The sequence below is a fragment of the Belonocnema kinseyi genome, chromosome 8 (genome assembly GCF_010883055.1).
Source record: "Belonocnema kinseyi isolate 2016_QV_RU_SX_M_011 chromosome 8, B_treatae_v1, whole genome shotgun sequence".
Classification (NCBI taxonomy): Eukaryota; Metazoa; Arthropoda; class Insecta; order Hymenoptera; family Cynipidae; genus Belonocnema; species Belonocnema kinseyi.
Genome location: NC_046664.1, coordinates 17,287,133 through 17,301,591, shown reverse-complemented (window position 1 = coordinate 17,301,591; position 14,459 = coordinate 17,287,133). Strand labels below are relative to the sequence as shown.

The following is a 14,459-nucleotide window of genomic DNA, read 5'->3' as shown; positions in this document are numbered from 1 at the left end:
TTGAGTTATTTTACCATTTTGTAGGATTTCAAAGTATTATAAATATTTTAGGGAATTTAAAAAGATTGTAAGGAATTTGTTATTAAATTCCTTAATATGAGGAGATTTTAAAGCGTTTAAAATATTTTAGGATAAAGAATTTTCTAGAATTTTAAAAGATATTGGCCGATTTTACAGGATTTCATAGAATTTTATCATATTTCCGAGGATTTCAATGATTTTGGTATTTTAAACGTCCTAAGATATTTTAATACATTTTTCTGGAGTTTAAGAAATATCATCATAAAATTTGAAAGGATTTTATAATATTTTAGTGTACTTTAAGGAATTTATTCACGAGAATTGAGGTATCTTACTATTTTATAGAATTTCAAAGGGTTTAAAATATTTTAGGGAATTTAAAATGATTTTAAGGAATTTTTGATTAATTTCATTAATATGAGGGGATTTCAAAGCGTTTAAAATATTGTAGGATAAAGAATTTTCTAGAATTTCCGAACATATGGAACGATTTTACAGGATTTATAATTTTTAATGATTTTTTAAAAAGATTTTACAGGATTTTATCATATTTCCGAGGATTTCAATGATTTTAAGGGATTTTAAAGGTCTTAAGGTGTTTTAATACATTTTCCAAGATTTTAGGAAATATCATAGGATTTCAAAGGATTTAAAATATTTGAGGGAATTTAAAAAGATTCTAAGGATTTTTAAAAATTAATTTCATTAATATGAATGGATTTCGAAGCGTTTGAAACATTTTAATATAAAGAATTTTCTGCAATTTCGGAATATATGTACCGATTTTACAGGATTTCAGAGGATTTTATAATATTTCCGAGGATTTCAATGATTTTACGGGATTTTAAAGGCCTCCAGGAATTTCATACACTTTCCAGTAATTCAGGAAATATCATCATGGAATTTCATGGGATTTTATAATATTTTAGTGGATTTTAAGGAATTTATTCACGAGCATTGAGGCATTTTACTATTTTGTAGGATTTCAAAGCTGTTGAAATATGTTTTAGGATAAAGAATTTTCTAGAATTTCGGAAGATATGGAACATTTTTACAGGATTTCACAGGATTTTATCATATTTTCGAGGATTTCAATGATTTTAATGTTTTTGTTTTTTAATTTCTCAACAATTTTAAATATTTTAGAGAATTTAAAAAGATTCTGAGGAATTTTTTTATCAAATTCCTTAATATAAGGGGATTTGAAAGCTTTTGAAATATTTCAAGATAAAGAATTTTCTAGAATTTCGAAAGATATTGAACGATTTTACAGGATCCATAAGTTTTTATGATATTTTAAAAGATTTCACAAGATCTTATAATATTTCCGAGGATTTTAAAGGCCTTAAGGTATCTTAATACATTTTCCAGTATTTCAGGAAATATCATGATACATAAGTTCATGTGATTTTATTGTATTTTGTGGATTTTAAGGAATTTATTCACGAGAAGTAAGGTATTTTGTAGGATTTTAAAGGATTTGAAATTTTTTACGGAATTTAAAAAGATTCTAAGGAATTTTTTTATTAAATTCCTTAATATGAGGGGATTTTAAAGAGTTTGAAATATTTTAGGAAAAAGAATTTTCAAGAATTTTTCAAAGATATGGAACGAATTTACAGAATCTATAAGTTTTTGTTATATTTTAAAAGATTTTACTGGATTTTATAATATTTCCGAGGATTTCAATTTTCATAAGGTTTTTTTTTTTAAGCTTTCAAGGTATTTTAATAAATTTTCTAGGATTTCAGGAAATATCACCAGATTTCATGTAAATTCACGAAACTTAATAATAGTTCAGTTGGTTTTAAAGAATTTATTTTAAAAACTAAGATATTTCTTAAGATTTCAAACATTTGAAGAGATTTAAAATTATTTTTTAGAACTAATCTCGAATTCTTTTAAATTAATTTAATTTTAATGGATTTTGTTGACTTTATTAAAGTTTTTATTTAAATGATCGTGTGAATCAATTGAAAAAATGATCAAAGGATTAACAATATTTTAGGGTATTTTTTCAAGTATCTTGGCATTTTACAGACCATTAAACAATTTTAAAAGATTTTGAAATATTTTATGTTACATAAAAATATCTTAAGAAATCTAAACAATTTCAAGAGTTTTCCAGTATCTATAAGGTTTTAGATATTTTCAAAGATTTCCAAGGATTTCAAAAAATCTTATCAGATTTTATTTAGTTTTGTGGGATTTTATAATATTTTAATGGATTTCAAAAAATGTATTCATGCACAGTGAGAAATTTCGTAGCTTTTAAAACATTTTAAGAGATTTTCTACTCAATTCAATCGATTTTTAAAAAGTTTTTGTTTGATTCATCTTGAAGACTTTAAAACTCACCTTATATTCTTATGAAATTTATCAAATTCTTTTACATTTTTCTAAAATCATTTCAAACTTACTCCATTCAATGATTTTTTCATATTTTTTAATTGTTTTAAATTCTCTTGATTGTTTTTTTAATTTGAGTTTCTATGAATTTCTACGAATTCTTCTCGTTTCACTTAAGTTCCTGTAAATTCACTCAAATATTACTGAAATCAATGGATTTTTTCGATTTAAAAAAATCTGTCCAATTCTTTTGAATTTTACTTAAATTGTTTTTTAGTCATTAGACACTTTTTTATAAGAAATTAGTATAGGGTTTCAAATATTTGAAGAGATTTGACATTATTTTTTGTAATTCACTCTGAATTCTGATTAATTTAGCCTGAATTCTTTTCAGTCATTTGGAATTCTCCTGAACTTTTTTAATTCACTTGAATTTTTCTAAATTTACTCAAGTCTACTTAAATTCAATGGATTTTTATGAATTTTTAAAGGCTTTTATTTAATTGAAGCCTATTAACTTCACCTTGAATTCTTATGCATTTCATCAAATTCTTTTGAATTCCTTTGAATTTTTCTAAGCTCATTTCAAAGTTGCGGAAATCAATGGAATTTTTCTGAACAAAAAAAATTTTCCAATAAATTTAAATTCTTTCAAATTCAATATAATTCATTTTCTACTTTATTTTAGAGAAATAAATAATACATTTTTTCTGCAGATACTTGCAAGAGAGGTTGCAACATTTACTTGAAGAAAAAGAACTTGCGAGGCAATCCTTATCGAAATATAAGGTTGATACTTATTATAGTTTTACTTTTTTCTCTTGGGACAGTGGTGACGATTTTGATTTTTTTTAGGGCATGCTGGATAGTAAAAGATTGAAAGGAACGATAAAACTTGGAGGAAATTCGGCTGCTGGAACTGTAATGACTCACAAGCAAGGTAAAAACATGAATATTTAAGAATTTTTTTTAATTGAGTTCTAAATAATTTGCCTCAATTTCTTAAACGAACTCTTTTCATTTACATTAAAAAAAGAATGAATTTCTTTTCAGCGATTTTAGAAATCTATTAACTTCGGATTATTATTTTTTCCTTTTTTTTTGAAAAATGTAATAATTTAAATAGATTGGTTCAGAATGAAAAAAAAATAAATAAAAATTCATTCAATTTTTACCCTGTTTTCCAGAAACTTCCCCTTTTTCTCGTTTTTTTGTGCTTAAACTCAAACTGAATTAGTAGAACTCAGTAAGAAAATCCAATTATTTGTGGTTTACAAGTTTTTTTATTTATTTTTTTTATTTAAAGTTTTAACTAGTATAAAAAGCAAATTTATTTTTCTTTCAAGAAAATGAAAAAGCTGGGATTTGAACATATCTCCATAATTTATATTATTTGATTAAAAAACGAATTATTTTATTGAAAAGTCATATTTCTTACTTGAAAATTTATATTTTTTGAGTAAAAAATTTAACTATTTTTTTTAGAAAATTCGCCCTTCTGGATTGAAACTTAAACTTATGGTGGAAAATTTATTTTTTTCGTTGAAAGTTAATGATTTTCAAATGAAAAGTGTATTATTATATTTTTTGGTCCAGAATTCGTTTTTTTTTCTCGTAAATTCAACCGTTTTGTTGAAAATTTGGCACTAGAAATAAAAATTCTTCCTTCTAGATTACTAAATCATCTTGTGGTAGAAAATTAATATTTTTGGTTGATAATTAATTATTTTAAAATGAAAAGTCTAGTATTATATTGATTGTTCAGATTTCATCTCTTTTGGTTAAAAATTTAATTATTTTGTTAAAAATTCAACGGTTTTGTTTTAAAAAAGTCATCTTTTTGGTCGAAAATTAAATTGTTTTGTTGATCATTCGTTTTTTTGGGTAAAAAATTCGACCATTTGGAATGAAAATTCATCCTTTTTTATTGAAAATTCATCTTTCTTGGTTGAACATAATTCTGTTTAATTTAAAAAGTCTACGAATATATTTCTTATTCAGAATTCATCTATTTTGTTTGAAGATTGAATTATATTGTTGAAAATTTAATTACTTTGTAGAAAATTGAACTATTTTTTTAAAAACTATCATTTTTCGAAAATTAAATTGTTTTTTTGAACAATCATCTTTGTGGATAGAAATTTTGTCCATCTGGAATGAAATTTCATCCTTCTGAATTGGAAATTCATCTTTCTTAGTTAAAAAATAATTATATTAAATTCTTTAAAATCTACCAATATATTCTTCGTTCAGAATTCATCTCTTTTGGTTGAAAATTTAATTATTTTCTTAAAAATTCCTCTTTTTGGCTTGAAATTTGAAAAATTGGTTGAAAAGGAACTTATTTTTGTTGAAAATCCATATTTTTGGGTTTAAAATTCAATGAATTACTAAAAAAATTTAACTTTTTGGGTAAAAAAATTAAATATTTGGCTGAAATGTTCTTTTTTATTGGAATTTTTTTTGTTCATGTTGAAAATTTGGCTGAATTTTTTTCTCCTGGTAGAAAATTTAAGTATTTGTTTGAAAATTCAACTGTTTTATAAAAAAATTCTTCTTTTTGGGTTGAAAGTTTAATTGTTATATGGAAACTTCGCCTTTTTGGCCTGAAAATTTCACAATTTGTCGTTCTGAATTAATAAATCATCTCTTATTTTAAATTGAAATATTTTTTGGATGAAGTTATTAAGTTTCGTGAAAATACATCTTTTTAAGTTCAAAATTCAACTGTTTTAAACAAATTCTTTATTTTGCCTTGAAATTTGAAAAATTAGGTTGAAAATTAACTTTTTTTCTTGTTGAAAATTCATATTTTTTGTTCCAAATTCAACGATTTTGTAAAAAATTTAACTTTTTGGGTAAAAAAATTAAATACTTGGTTAAAATAAACTTTTTTATTGAAATTTTTTTGTTCAGGTTGAAAATTTTGCTGGATTTTTTCTCCTAACTAAAAATTTAACTATTTGGTTGGAAATTCAACTGTTTTATAAAAAAAATCGTCTTTTTGGGTTGAAAATTTAACTAGCTGTTTAAAAATGATCTTGTTTTGTAAAAAATCCATGTTTTCGTGTTGAACGTATACATTTTTTGTTTTAACAGTCATCTTTCTACATTTAAAATTGATTTATTTTAATAAAAATTCAAATTTTTGTTGAGAATTCGTTTCTTTTGATTAAGAGTTTAACTATTTGGTTAAAAAATTATCCTTTTTACTTGAAAATTAAGTTGTTTGTTAAAAGTTCATATTTTCGGGTTTAAAACTCAACATTAAAAATTTTTTTCAAGTTGAGCTGTTGCTTCAACAAGGTCCAAACATACCGCCTCAAAAAGCTTCAGCTGCGATATCAGACCTTCATTGCCTTTCTGCTGCTTTGCTAGAAGCTTTGAATGACAAAACTCTAGCCTTAGCTCATCAGAAAAAAGCAAACAAGTAAGTATAATTTCTGCAATAAAACTTTCAGAAATATAGTGGTTAATTATTTTTAAATTTATGTGAATGAATTCCGTATAATTCAAAATTTTCATTTTTCTTTAACGTCCAACATTCAAATTTAAATACTAAATTTTTGAGTATTCAAAAAAAATGTCTTCATTTAGATTAAAAAAATTTCAATTTAAAAAAAGAGAGAGAGAAAAAGAGACAAACTCCAAATCGCCTTCCTTCTTCTCGTCCTTTCTATTTTTTTAAATCTCAATCAACATTTTTTTTGTCCGAGAATTTTTCTAATTAAAAGAAATAAAATCTGCCCAACTTTGATTTCAACCGTTTTTTAAATAATTAGTTAAAGTGTTATTTTTTTCAATTATGATATTCAGTTTGTAAATGACTTAATATTTAGAAATATCTCACTTTCCGTATAAAATCATTAATTATAAATTATATATTCAAAAATAAACAAAAAGACTAAACTTTGAACGTTACAATTTTAATTTTTCTATTTAAAAACATTTAATTTCTACGTCAAATTATTGAATTTTGATGTATAAATAACAATTGATCACCTATTATTTTTAGAAAAAATTCAAGTGAGTTAAAGATTTATTTAGAAATTTTTAAAAAATCGATAAAAAATTTGAATAGATTCCAAATAATTTAAACAAAGTATTTATGTGTGACGACAAATTCCGGCTATTCGTGCTAAAATTTCGATGCAAATAGCCCACCGCCCGATTAAAAAAAAAATAGATTTTGGCAGATTTCGAAGAAGAAAAAAGTTAGAAGCTTTTTAGGAATTTTGAAATGCTTCGGAAGAATAGACAAAATTTCCTTAAGATTCCTATGAAAATAAAAAATTATTTGTTATTTTTTAAAGTTAAATTTTAGTGAATATTTAAAAAGATTTTGAAAAATTTACAAAATTATCGAAAATTAATGTTAAAGCTTTTAGGGATTTTTTTTTAATTTTGCAGAATTTAAAAAAAATTTGTAGCAAAAATTTTAGGATGTTATAGTTTTACACCAGAATTGGGTATTTTTAATCGAAAATTATTAGATTTCAAAGGTTAAAAAATTTAAACAAATTGCGTTTACCGATTTATTTATTAAATTTAATTATTTATTTATAAAAATCATATGTGTGAATTCTGAAGTTAGAACATTATTAGCATTTTTTAACGACAATCAACATTTTAAAAAAAAAATCATTAAGTTTTAAAAGTTCATAATTTTTTAGCAATTTTGGGTGGCGTTATAATTTATTTAGAACTAATTTTTGGTTTAAAATGCTATGGCGTTTGAAAATGGGTATTTAAAAACAAAAATCATTATAATTTTTGATCGAGATTTAAAATCTACTAACAATTTTGGATTATGTTAGTGTTTTTTTCGGAACTAGCATTTTTAATTAAAGAGTTTTTTAAAGACAACTATTAACAATTTTAGGTTATCATTTCACGCCAATAATTTTTATTTTAAAACAAAAATCATTTTACTTTGAACAAGACTTGCAATTTTAAATAGTTTTAGTTTTTTAAGTTTTCCGTGAGAAATCGTTTTTTAAAATAAAAATCATTAAACTTTAAAAAATCGCAATTTTTTAACAATTTTAGGTTACGTTATAGTGTTACACAATAAAATTTATATTTTAAAACAAGAATCTTTATGATTTGAAGAATATTTAGAATCTTTTAACAATTTTGTATTATGCTACTTTTTTTTCCTCGGAAATTGGTATTTTATATTTTGTAAACTTATTTCAAAGACAAATCTCAAGTTTGAAAAATTTTAGGTTGTGATAGCGTTATAAATCGAAAGTTGGTAGTTAAAAACAAAAATTATCATAATTTGAAGAAGATTTAGCATGTATTAACTATTTTTAATTATTTGAGTGTTTTTTTGTCGGAAATTGGTATTTTGAACTAAAAATAAAATCCAAGAAGTTGCAAAACAAAAATTTGTAATTTTTGAACAGTTTCTGGTTGCATTAACGCTTTTCATCAGAAATAGGGATTTTAAACCCCAAAAAACATTAGATTCTTAAGGTTCATTATTTTAATGGTTTTCATCGTAAATTGGTATTTTTAATAAAAAAATATTCGATTCTAATCAAGATTCATAACTCTTAACAATTTTAGGTTATGTTTGTATTGTGCACGATAAAAAATTAGTATTTTAAAACCAAAATCATTTTAAACAAGATTTGCAATTTTAGATCATATTAACGTTTTTTCACAGGAAATCATTTTTTTTTTGGTGCAAATGATTAGATTTTAAAGTTTCATAATTCTTTAATAATTTTAGGTCACGTTGTTTTACACCAAAAACTCGTATTTAAAAATAAAAATGATTATAGTTTGGACAAGGTTTAAAATTTTTTAACAATTTTAAATTATTTTTATGTTTTCGTCAGAAATTGGTATTTTTAATAAATAAAAAATAGATAGATGATAAATGTTTGGAAACATTTTTAGGTTATGTTAGCATTTTTTCTCCAAAAATTGGTATTTAAAGAAAAAATTATGGTAGTTTAAACCAGATTTTAATTTTTAAAACAGTTTTAGATTAAATAAACATTTTTCACAGGAAGTCGTTTTTTTCATATTATTAGATTTTAAAGTTTCATAATCCTTTAACCATTTTAGGTTAAGGTAGTGTTTTACATAAAAAAAAATCGTATTTTAAAATTAAAATGATTATAGTTTGGACAAGGTTTTAAATATTTAAAAAATTTTGAATTATTGTTGTATTTTTCGTAAAAAATTGGTATTTTTAATTAAATTTTTTTTTAATTGTTAAAGAAGATACATTTTTGGAAAAAAATTTAGGTTATGTTAGCGCTTTTCTCCAAAAAATTGGCATCTAAAAAAAAATTCATTGTGGTTTAAAAAAGATTTTCAATTTTTTAAACAATTTTAGATTAAATAAACGCTTTTCAATAGAAATCTTTTTTTAATTTAAAACATTAGATTTTAAAGTTTCAGAATTTTTAAATAATTAGGTTACGTTAGCGTTTTACACCAAAAACTCCTATTTTAATAAAAATCATTGTAGTTTGGACAAGGATTAACATCTTGTAACAATTTTTAATTATTTTTCTGTTTTTCGTCAAAAATTGGTATTTTTAATAAATAAAAAAAAATAGAAGACGCTAAATTTTTGGTTATCTTAGCGTTTTTCTTTAAAAAAATTTGTATTTAAAGAAAAAATTACTGTGGTTTAAACAAGATTTTGCATTTTCTAAGCAGTTTTAGATTATAGAAACGTTTTTCACAAGAAGTCATTTTTCTAAATATAAAACATTAGATTTTAAAGTTTGATTATTTTTCAACAATTTTGTACTTTTTTTATTTTAACAATATAAAAAAATTGTTGAAACTCATCAAACTTTAAAATCTACTGTTTTATGTATAAAAAAAAATGATTTCTTGTGAAAAACGCTTCTATAATTTAAAACTGTTAAAAAATTTTTAAATCTTGTTTAAACTACAGTGATTTTTTCGTTGGAAATTGATATTTTTAATAAAAAATAAGATCTCGAACAACAATTTTTTTGTTCTGTTAGTGTATTTCTTCGTAAATTGATCTTTCGTTAAAAGGAATTCATTATATTTCAAAGAATATTTACTAAATTTGAACAATAATAAGTTATGTTTTTACTTTTCGTCGGATATTAGTTTTTTTTTACTTTCATTGTCTATATATTATTGTAAACAAATTTTATATATTAATTCAGAAGTAAGGACATGGATTTCCATCAATTATCACAAATATTCTCCTTATTACATTTCTATTGTTTTTGATAATAGATACTGTGAATGATAAAAATTTTGCCCTAATATTAATTTTATATTTTAATTTAAATAACGCAGAAAGGGGATTTGAATGTTTCCGTCTTCTTCTTTCTTCTTTTTTTAATTTGGAATGGAGAAATGTAAGAGTGTTTTTTCCTGATCGTTGGATTTTTATTCAATTTCCAAAAATTTCGATATTTATAATCTAATTAAAAGGTGCAAACGCTGTTTTAAATTTAATTTCAGAATTTTAGCGCTGAGAATTTGTGAATTAGACAGTGCTGTCCAATCACCAACAATGAAACTTTTAGAAGGATATACTGGGGCGGATGTAGACATCAGATGTAAGTTTTTTTTTTTAATTAAAAATCTATTAATACACAAAAACTATAGTTGAAATTTTAACCAAAAAACCTTAATTCTCAACGAAAATTTTAAAATATGAAAAATTTTTCAACCTGAAAGTATGCATGTTCAAGAAAAAAAAAATTAATTTTTTATGAAATAGTTGAATTTTCAGTCAAATAGATGAATATTCTACTAAGAAAATCAATTTTCTACACAAAAGAAAAGAATTTTCAAAGAAATACTTAGATTTTCAACCATATAGATAAATTTTTAACTAAAACGCTGAATTTCGAAAAAAATAATGGATTTTTAGCAAAGTTAAACTTTCAACTGAGAATAATTTTGGGCCAAGAAAAATTTTTGAAACAAATTGTGTAATTCTCAAGTAAAAAATGCGATTTTTCTACACAGAAGTTAAATTTTTAACCCGAAAATATATATTTTCAACAAAAAAGTGTATTTTCTATCAAATAGTTGAATTTTGTACCAAAAGAGAGGAAGATTTAATTCAAAGAGATGAATTTTCAAGAAAAAAGTTTAATTTTGTACAAAAATACTTGGATTTTTAACAAATGAACATTTTTCAGGTAAGAAAAAATATATGAACCAAGTTCTTGAATTTTCAAGCTAAAGACGAATTTTTAACAAGACAGATTTATTTTTACCGAAAAAGAATTCATTTTCTGTCAGAAATACGAATTCTCAACAAAATAATTTCTTTTTCTATGAAAGAGATGAATTTGAATCAAAATAAATTTTTTTCAAAGTAGGTCGCACTTTTAACCTATTAGTTAAATTTTCAAACAAAAAAGATAATTTATTTAACGAAAAATATAATAAATAATATTTCAACCAAAAGTGATTTTATTTTTGATTCCAAAACACTTGAATTTTTCCAAAAAATACAAATTTTCAAGAAAATAGTGAAATTCTCAATCAAAAAGGATTAATTCTCAACGAAACAGTTGTATTTAGTTGCATTTGTACAAAAAAAAGATTACGTTTCTAGTAAAAGAGATGAATTTTGGAACCAAAAAGATGAATTTTCAATAAAAATATTGAATTTTCAACGAAAAAAGATTTTTTAATCCAGAAAGAAAAAAAAATTTAACAAAATTATAATTTGAAGAGAAAAGTAATTTTTAATGCAAAGCATTTGAATATCTATCTAATTCTTAAGTTTATTTGATTTAAGTTTATAAAAATATAGTTTTTCTAGGTTGCTTGAGAACACTCGAAAAGATTTTTGAAGATTTCAAATATGTCGAAAAAGAATCGAAAACATTTTTAAGAAAGTTTTTCTATATTCTATGATTTTACCAAATTTTAGCAATCTTAAAATCATTTAAAGTCTTAAAATATATTTAATCTATTGGAAATTTCTAAATATCTCTGAAACGGATTCGAAATTTTCGTAAAATATTGAAAAGTCTTTCAAAAGTTTCCTTAAAATCCTCCAGACTCTTTTTTTTTACAATTTTGGAAATCCTTTGAAATGTTTTGAAATATTTTCAAATATTCTCTAAAAATTAATTTTTCCAGATCAAAACTCACTTTTAATTTGGCCAGGAATGATTAATTCCTGAAAATTATCGAAAAAAGCTTCAAAATTTTATATCAGTCTTCATAAATCTATATATTGTTTAAAATTATTTCAAATCTATTCAAGATATAAATTACTTTCGAATCTCTTTAAAACTTCTAAATCTATTTTGAAATAATTGAAAGTTTCCATAAATTTATTTTTAAATCCTACAAAATTAAACAAAATTATCATAAAATATTCCAAATTTCATTTTCAGTGTTCAAAAGTTTACAAATTTACGAATATTGAGAAAAATTGCATCTCAAATTTTCTTTTTTCACACTAATGTGTAGAAACATTGAGAAATAAATTGCATCATGAAATAAAATAACTTCCTTGCAAATTTGTATTTACGAAAATGAAATATGTGGTCAAAAAGTTAAAAACAGAATTTTTGACTTTATTATTAAATAATTATTTAGCATTTAAATGTTGTCATTTGGAAATAAATTTTTAGAATAAAAATTCCTCATCTGGAAATGTTGATTTACAAAAGTCCATAAAATCTTTTTAAGAAAAGAATTTTTCTGAACAGGCGATGACTTTGATTCCGATCTCTCGACGAAACCGTGGGATAGCGAAGACACAAGTGAACCTGATCTCACGAAAGAAGAAAATGTGGAAGATTGCGAATTTTCGAAAAAGGAGAAGTACTCGACTTTTATACCAGCCGACTTGCCACATAACTTGGGTGCTTTAGTTCAAAAAGCAATGGACAATTTAAAGGACATTAACAAGAACAAATCGTAATAGAAATAATTTTCCAAAAACGAGTGAGTTTTTTTTCTAGTCATTGATGCGAATTTTATTTTTCTAAGTTGAGAAATATTTTAATGCGTCATATATAACTAAATAAATATGTTAAAATAAATATATATATTCATTGAATCTTGAAATTGATTTTATATATGCAATATTTTTTAAGCCTTCAGATATGTCAAAGCAAAATTTTAACAAAAATAAATAAATTTTTATCGTAATAGTTACACTTTTAACTAAAAAGATAAATATTCTACAAAAAAAAAAACGAAAATTTTAACAAAGTAGTTCAACTATAGTAATATTTGATATATCAATAAAAAAATTGATTAATTTTGAATAAAAAACAATTGAATTTATCCAAAAAAGACGAATTTTTAACTAAAATTGTTGAATGCTGTACCAAAACAGGTTAATTTTAATTTATAAAGATGAAATTTTAAACAAGATTATTAATTTTCTGCCGAAAAAGTCGAAATTTTCTAAAAAAGTTGCTCAAATTTGAGCCATGTGGTTGAATTTTCAATCAAAAAATGTAAATTTTCAACAAAAAGTATAATGCATAATTGATATTTCAACTCAAGAATATTTTTATTTTAAATTTAAACCAGTTTTTTTTATCAAAAGAGACGAATTTTATACAAAATAGTTTAATTTTTCAAGCCTAAATTATAACTTTTCATCGAGAAAACTAATTTTAAACAAAACAATTAGATTTTCAACTAAATAGATTAATTTTCTTACAAGAAAATTAATTTTTTATAAAAAAGACGAATTTTCAACAAAATTTGTAACCAAAGAAAAGAATTTTTTATTTAAAAAAGCGAATTTACAATTTTTGATTAAAATTATGAATCCTCGACCAAAAAAAGATTAATTTTCTATAAAATAGTTTAATTCTTTAACTATAAAATATGAATTTTCAAATAAATAGATGAATTTCCTACCAAAAAATATGAATTCTGAACGAAATTGTTATATTTGCAAACAAAGAAATGAATTTTCTACTAGAAAAGGTGAATTTGCAACGGAATAATTACATTTTCAACCAATGAGATGAATTTTTATCTAAAATAATTAATCTTTAACAAAAAAAAGATTTTTTTTTAGTTCAACTTATAACCAATTAATTAAATCTTCAACTAAGAAATTTTTTTTTTTTTTATTCGAAAAGTTGAACTCGTAAAAAAAATTTTTTAACAAAATAGTTGAATCATCTACCAAAAAATATTAATTTTCAACCAGATACATTTTTAACAAAAAAAAAGATAAAACTTTTACCAAGAAAGATGTATTTTCTACAAAATATTAATTTATTTAATCGAAAAAATAATGAATTTTCAGCTAAAAGTGATAAATCAAGAAAAAAATTAATTTTTAGATCAAGTTAAATTTTTACCCAAAAAATATGAGTTCTTAAAGAAAAATGTAATAGTATTTCAATAAAAAAAAGGTTTGAATTTTAAGTAAAAAAAAAGTAGAATTGATTTTTAAAAAATTTTTCAATAAAATAGTTAAACTCTCTACCAATAACAGATTTATTTTCAATTATTTCTAGATTTTTGAAAAATCTTTTAAAATGAACAAAATTTACTCAATACTATCAGATTTTTTTCAGCATTTTAGAAATCTTAAAATTTTTGTTTAATTTTTAATTTCCCTTTAGAAATTAATTTAAAAATTACAAAATCGTTAAAAATGTTCCCAGGAATCTTGAGAAAAGTATTTCATTTTCTTGAAACCTTTCAAAATTCTTAGAAAACTTCGAATTTTTTTTCAAAATCTTGAATTTGCCTTTTTTTTAATTTTTTGGACATCTTTTAATTTTTTAAGTTATTCCTTGAAATATCTAAATATCTTTTATGATAATTCGAGCTTTTCTTAAAATTTTTGGGAAATTTTTCTAAACTAAAACATTACCTAAAAATCTTCCCGATTTTTTTTTCATTTTTAGAAATCTTCTGAAATATTGAAAATTTTTTTAATTTTCTTTAAAAATTGATTTTACAATATAAAAAGCAATTAAAATTTTTCCCAAAATCTTCCGAAAAATTTTGTGTTCTTCTAAAACCTTAAAAAATTATTAAAAAGCTTCTGAATTTTCCGTGCGAAATATTTACAATTATACATTTTGTTTTATATTATTGAAACCTGTGCAGGTTTAAAA

General features: G+C 22.4%; 1 protein-coding gene across 1 annotated transcript in view; it reads left to right on the top strand.

Annotated features, from left to right (window-relative positions):
- LOC117178779 (coiled-coil domain-containing protein 149) overlaps nucleotides 1–12,359 on the top strand; it is a 30,192-nt gene extending 17,833 nt beyond the window's left edge. The window contains exons 6-10 of the mRNA XM_033370250.1: nucleotides 3,087–3,159; nucleotides 3,226–3,310; nucleotides 5,656–5,800; nucleotides 9,847–9,944; nucleotides 12,069–12,359. Of these exons, the coding sequence (XP_033226141.1) occupies nucleotides 3,087–3,159; nucleotides 3,226–3,310; nucleotides 5,656–5,800; nucleotides 9,847–9,944; nucleotides 12,069–12,283 (616 nt within the window). The 3' untranslated portion in view covers nucleotides 12,284–12,359. The remainder of the gene's footprint in view (nucleotides 1–3,086; nucleotides 3,160–3,225; nucleotides 3,311–5,655; nucleotides 5,801–9,846; nucleotides 9,945–12,068) is intronic.
- Nucleotides 12,360–14,459: the final 2,100 nt, after the last annotated feature.